The following is a 6,158-nucleotide window of genomic DNA, read 5'->3' as shown; positions in this document are numbered from 1 at the left end:
TATATATATATATATATATATATATATATATATGTATATATATATATCATTTATACATATAAGACATTATATATACACATATATAATGTTATTTATATAACACACAGAAAACTCAGTCTATTCTACAGCTTAGGAAAGGTAATTTCTGAGAATTAAAATAGGGTAGGGCTTGCAAAGCAAAGGTGAAGATAAACCCTGCCCCACTCTGGTCTCCACCTGACTGGAGACTGCACTCAGCAGCAGCTGCTTCAGCACACGGGCAGTGACGAGCACTGGGCCTGTCCTGCGGGCCAGGCACAGGCTGCTACTCTGGCAGCCCAGCGAGGCCTCCAAGGCACAGCCTTTGGTGGCTTCACGCTACCATCTCTAGCTCTTTCCAGCCAAACTTCTAAAGCTTTACGATGATAATCAGAACTTTCCTCCTGAGGTTAAGAAATACCACTATTATCCCATGCTGCTTTAAGTCCTTTATTTCTGGGCTGAATAAAATCAACCATAAATACTGTATACTAAAATCATATTTAAAAGCTAACAACTACCAGCTTCAGACTGAGTAAGCATAGTGCCTTCTGGAATGTCATGAAAGGACATGAAAGGAAGGTGTATGTACACTCACACACACACAGTCGGCCAACTTTCTGTCTTCTTCACCCTCAATTCTAAGACACAGGCCACGATGGCACAGGAAGATGCCCTTGCACTGGTATAGCAAGGGCAAGTTTGGAGCATGAAAGCTTCTGGGAACAAGCCTATTAGTCATCTAGTAAGAAAAGATCTGAAAAGTGCAAAATTCTTTTACAGATAGAAAAACGAATATGGCATACCAGAGAAGCAGAATAGAGATAGGTCAGGGTAAGGTATTTATAAATACATGATGCACCCTAGGGCTTACTCTATAAAAGTTATCAGATACTAAAAAGCATGAGGTCAAAAAAGGAAACAAGATACAATCTCATATCGGACATTGTTCTCATAAGGGTTACATTTGGAATATCAAAGGAAGTCCCTTACCAGTGATTGTAAAAATTTTATCATGTGTGTATAAAATAAAATTTAGTATGATAAAACCCAGGTACTCTTACATTATTTTTTTAAAGGACATCAAACTTCATAATTGCTCAAGAGTAAGGTTTAGTGTTTGGGCGGGCTGTGCTTCACATCAGTCGTAGTGACTGTGCTGGATGCTGTGTACCAGCCTGTCTCCCTCTCGGGAACTTGTCTAGCCAGCAAAATTACTACAAGTGCTACAACTAGGTGATGGCAGTTTAGGAGCTTAGAGAGGGAACTGTAGTGTCTGTTGCCTATAAATTGCACATTTATATATATTTAAAAAAGAGGCACAAAATTGCTCTTTCGTTTCCAGAGAAGAGGTCTGAATTGATTTGTAAAAAATTAAAAAAGGAAGAAGCACACCTAACACAGCCATGCTGTAGAGCATCTCCTACCCTACGTTAGTAAAGTACTAGGATTTTGAGGAGAATAAATCCTACTGGGTACCACCAGTAAGCAGTTGAAACTCACTGAGAAAGTTCATGTTTTATGGTAACACTAGACTTTTATTTAGTCTCATGTTACTGTGTCTGATATGATTTCATAAAAGTAATACTGGAATAGATATATTCCTAAGTGCTAGATGCAAGTGAATTCTGTGGTCGGACACCTTGGTATGGTTGGGTCTGTACTATGAAATGTCACAGCCATGCTTGCAAACACTGATTTTTCGGGAGTGTTCTCAAGTGCTTTCTACTATGGAGTCACTGTGGCTCCTACATACCCTGGAAAGCGAGCGTCCTTCCCCTTACACAGTGGGGGCAATCTGAAGTATTGCATAATACTTGGTAGAAATTATTCACATAGAACTTGGAGATGTTTCTGTTCACTTGCCCCATCCCTAAGATAGGAAAGCAACTGAAAAAGTCTATTAAAACAGACCTCAGATTCCATTACAGAGCGTTACCAGAAAACAGGACTGTGGGAGCCAGCTGGCAACGGAAACAGGATTGGCAGAGAAAAAGTCAGAAAATAAAATGCCCTCAAACTCCAGGTTAGACTGGAATCTACATTAAATTGGTCAGAAAATGATGTATATATGATCCAACTTTTGGTCTGTGCCTTAATCTTTCTTTAGCCCCTTGCCAGTGGTCAGGACAGCAGGAATGAGCATTTTTTCTGTGCTTTCCCGTCCCTCAAATGTATCAGAAAATCTGTGAATGGGTGACATTTCACAATGAGTGGATGTACTCACTTCTTGTCCCTACTAGATATTTGTAGGTAGAATTGACGCACCATGAAGCCCACCCAGTTTAAGACCACGGAGGTAAATGCTGTCATGAAGTTTGTTTCCAAGAGGCCAGTCTGAATACTTGCTGAGAGCCTTCTCTGACACGAGAAAAGGCATGTGAAAAAGGAAAGAGAAGTTAGCCAAATCTATGGCTCAGTAAAGAGGTATATAAAGGTAGTCGAGTGCATGCGTGCACAAGTGCTGCGTGCAGGCACACACACAAAAACACACACGCACACATGCACACACGCACGCATACACGCACGCATACACGCACGCACAGATGCTCACGGAGGTTAGACTGTTTGAACTACATTTCTCAGAATTCCTAAAAATGAAAATAAATACAGGAAGGGCTACTTCCGCTTTACACAGCCCAGGATTACAGCTTAGGTTTTACACTGATCTCAGCGACAAAAACTTTCTTTTAACTTTCTCTTTCTCAACTCTAAAAGTGAGGACACCTCTTTTGCTGATTGCAAAGACACTGAAGCACAATAAAAGGCAAGAAAAGACCAAAGGAATTTTGCTGTCCACAAAATTATCCCCAGAACAACAAAATAGAAAAACCAGACACCACCAAGTGCTTTAGCCTGTGAGCTGGCGCCCATCCCTGTCGGAAGGCAGTCTGACAGCAAGCGCACGAGAATCCTCAGTGTGCCTCTTGTACTGAAAGTAGTAGGGGAGGAAGTCGCCACCTCTCATTCCTTCACGTCTTCTCCACGATCTTGTGATTCCCACTTACATCTCATCTTGCTCCAGTATTCCGCTGACACAGGAGATGTGGGGTCGTGGCTGGAGCAGCAGAGGCGACCTTCTAGTGCAGAGGGTACCAGGGCCCCCTTTTCATGTGCTTTACAGAAGGAGTGTGGACAGAATTCACAGAAGGAAATGGCTGCACTGCCACACTCGTCACAACGATGCCACGGGCACTCCCACTTTCCTGAGTGGGGTGAGAAGAGAGGAAAAGCATCTATTAGCCTATTTCTTGATTACCCAGGAAGAAACCCAAGAGGTACCCTCCCCACCCCACCCCTTTTGGAGACAGGGTCTCATTGTGTAGCCTGGCTGTTCTGCTACCTGTTCCCTAAGTGCTAGGATTAAAGGCACGTGCTATTGACCCCATTTTGAAACAAGGTCTGTCTAGAGAGTGTAGGCTGCCCTCGAACTGCCAGAGATCCACTTGCTTGTGCCTCCCAAGTGCTAGGATTAAAATGGGTGCCACTGCACCTAGCTCATACCCTACCTTGTTTGCTTAGAGACTCTGGAGTTGAATCCAACTCCAAACTTAAGCCAAATGTATATCTCGTAGTGCTTTTTCATACATATATGAGCTACTGGCCCAAATCAATGCCATTGGAGCCAACTCCCTCCTATGGTGATCATATATAGGAAATGTGTCCTTGCTACCACATGAGGTGTGGTCATTTGCATGGAAACCAAGCTCTGACGAGTAGTTCTGCTTGTTCTGTTAAATGTTCCTGATTTCACAGTTGCATTGAAGTGAGGAATGTATCCCAACTCTGTGGCAAGCACAGCCTCCGAGAAGGCCCTGCGCGCCCGCTTACCGTAGGGCGGCTGAGTCAGGTTAAGGCATAGGAGGTGGTATGCTTTGGGACAGTCCTTTTTGTCACACATGACCAGCTCTCCACCATCCCCGCACTGAAAGCAGTAGTCCTCGTGGATCTGCTTGCCTTCTGCTTTGACTTTCCGTCGTCTCTTTAACTTGGCATTTCTTGTCTTCTCGTCGCCTGCTGATGTGCATGCAGACTGGGAAGACAGACAGACAGACAGTGGTTAACATCACATCACGCCAACGACACGTTACACAAAAAGGAATGCACACCACATAGCCTTCTGTGCAGCTCTGCCTGTGTCCTGAGACAGCAGAAGGGCTTCCCCAGAGGACACCACAGTGAAGCATCTTGTCAAAGCTCATCTGGGATTTTGTTCACTACAAGGCAGCAGTGGATAAGAACTACAGCACTCTCTTTATCTTCACTATCATTTTTAAAATATAATTTATTGGGCCAGGCAGTGGTGGCGCATGCCTTTAATCCCAGCACTTGGGAGGCAGAGGGAGGTGAATTTCTGAGTTCAAGGCCAGCCTGGTCTACAGAGTGAGTTACAGGACAGCCAGGGCTACACAGAGAAACCCTGTCTCGAAAAACAAAAAACAAAAACAAACAAAACAAACAAACAAAATATATATATATATATATATATATATATATATATATATATATATATAATTTATTTTTATTTTATGTTCACTGGCATATGTCTGTATGAGGGAGCTGTATCTCCTAGAACTGGAGTTACAGACAGCTGTGAGCTGCCATGTGGGTACTGGGATTTGAACCCTGGTCCTCTGAAAGCAGAGAGTGCTCCTAATAACTTAAATCTTTTCTCCAGTTCTCCCCCCTCCCTTTTTTTAAACAGGCTGTTTTAAAGAGAGAGGGAGAGGGACAGAGGCCTTCATTTACATGTTTCTCAAATTCAGCTGGCTGAGTTGGTGGGTACTTGGAGGAATTAGTCAAGAAACACGTGTCCTTATCCTCCTATGACTCTTTAGCCTTGGCCACAGCAGGAGCAGCAGCAAGAAGGCCTCGATGTTCTCAGCACGTGGGAAGGTGAACTGAGGACCACAGAAAGTCGGGACCCTTAAGTAGCCACAGATGAAAGAATGGTACGGAGGCAAGTGTTAGGGAATCACTGGGCAGACACTGGCAACACCGCAGGTGGAGTCTCTGTGATGTCACACGCTTCTTTCTGTTCAGGGGTTAGAAGTCGGCCAGGGTCAAACACCTGCTGGCTGACTGAGGGGAGCTGCCAGCATGTTCAGCAGTGGGGCTCCACTAGTTCCCACTGTGCCTAGCTTTTGTCATCTGCACAGTACTGGTGAATTTCAGTGGTGAAATTACCCCCAGAGGCCTAAAAGAAAGTGGTCTTCTCGAACCAGTCTTCCGGGCTGCAGACTGTCCTCACACAGGGCCATGGCAGCAGCACAAGCAGCAGTAGGTCCCTGACCTCTGTGAAATCCTCCTTGGGGAACATAAAGCCATCCTTCACACCCAGCCCCACATACGAGGCAACCATTTCTCCAGAGCTTGGTTGTTCTCCAGATCCTCTTAGTGGCTTTGTACTTCATGGTGCTTTTGCCCATCAGCACAACAGCTACCCCTCAGGGGGACAGACGGATTTGCTTGGAGCCCATGCTGTCTGCCCCCACAATGGGGCATTCTGGATATTCACCAGTGATTTTAATGATTTGCTCTTTAGTGTGTGTGTGTGTGTGTGTGTGTGTGTGTGTGTGTCTACGTGCAGCTGCTCACAGAAGCAGGAAGCATGACATCCCAGAGCTGCAGTCACAGAGGGTTGGTTCTAAGAGGCTGCCGCAGATGCTGGCAACTGAGCGTGGGTCCTCAGCCTGCTCTTCAGCGCTGAGGCACTAGACTGGAGCCACTCCAGCCGACATGAGCCGATCTCAACAAAGCAGCTGCACTTCCAGTGCTGCCCATGCTTCCTGAGCATGGTGGTAGCACACTGATTGTCACTGGCTGCTATGGAGTTTTTGTTTGTTTGTTTGTTTGAGACAGGGTTTCTCTGTGTAGCCCTGGCTGTCCTGGAACTCACTCTGTAGACCAGGCTGGCCTCGAACTCAGAAATCTGCCTGCCTCTGCCTCCTAAGTGCTGGGATTAAAGGCGTGCGCCACCACTGCCCAGTGAGCTATGGAGTTTTTAAAGACAATGTCACTTTAGTGAAGAGTCCTGATGGTTGAGCTGCTTTGTTTGTTTGTTTGTTTGTTTGTTTGGAATTGGAATGGTGGATTTAACTGCAAGCTGCTTTGACTTCATCTCTGTTCAGACCTCAGAT

The 6,158-nt window shown here is 45.1% G+C and overlaps 1 protein-coding gene across 4 annotated transcripts in view; it reads right to left on the bottom strand.

Annotated features, from left to right (window-relative positions):
• Nucleotides 1-116: 116 nt before the first annotated feature.
• Nsd3 (nuclear receptor binding SET domain protein 3) overlaps nt 117-6,158 on the bottom strand; it is a 116,409-nt gene continuing 110,367 nt past the window's right edge. For all 4 annotated transcript variants that reach the window (XM_028768280.1, XM_028768282.1, XM_028768281.1 and 1 more), the window contains 2 exons: nt 3,850-4,051; nt 117-3,224 (listed from right to left, as the gene is read on the bottom strand). In XM_028768280.1, the coding sequence (XP_028624113.1) occupies nt 2,983-3,224; nt 3,850-4,051 (444 nt within the window). In that variant the 3' untranslated portion in view covers nt 117-2,982. The remainder of the gene's footprint in view (nt 3,225-3,849; nt 4,052-6,158) is intronic.

The sequence above is a fragment of the Grammomys surdaster genome, unplaced genomic scaffold (assembly GCF_004785775.1).
Source record: "Grammomys surdaster isolate TR1022 unplaced genomic scaffold, NIH_TR_1.0 185, whole genome shotgun sequence".
NCBI lineage: Eukaryota > Metazoa > Chordata > Mammalia > Rodentia > Muridae > Grammomys > Grammomys surdaster.
Note: the sequence above shows the minus strand (reverse complement) of the source record. Positions and strands in the feature narration are given on the sequence as shown.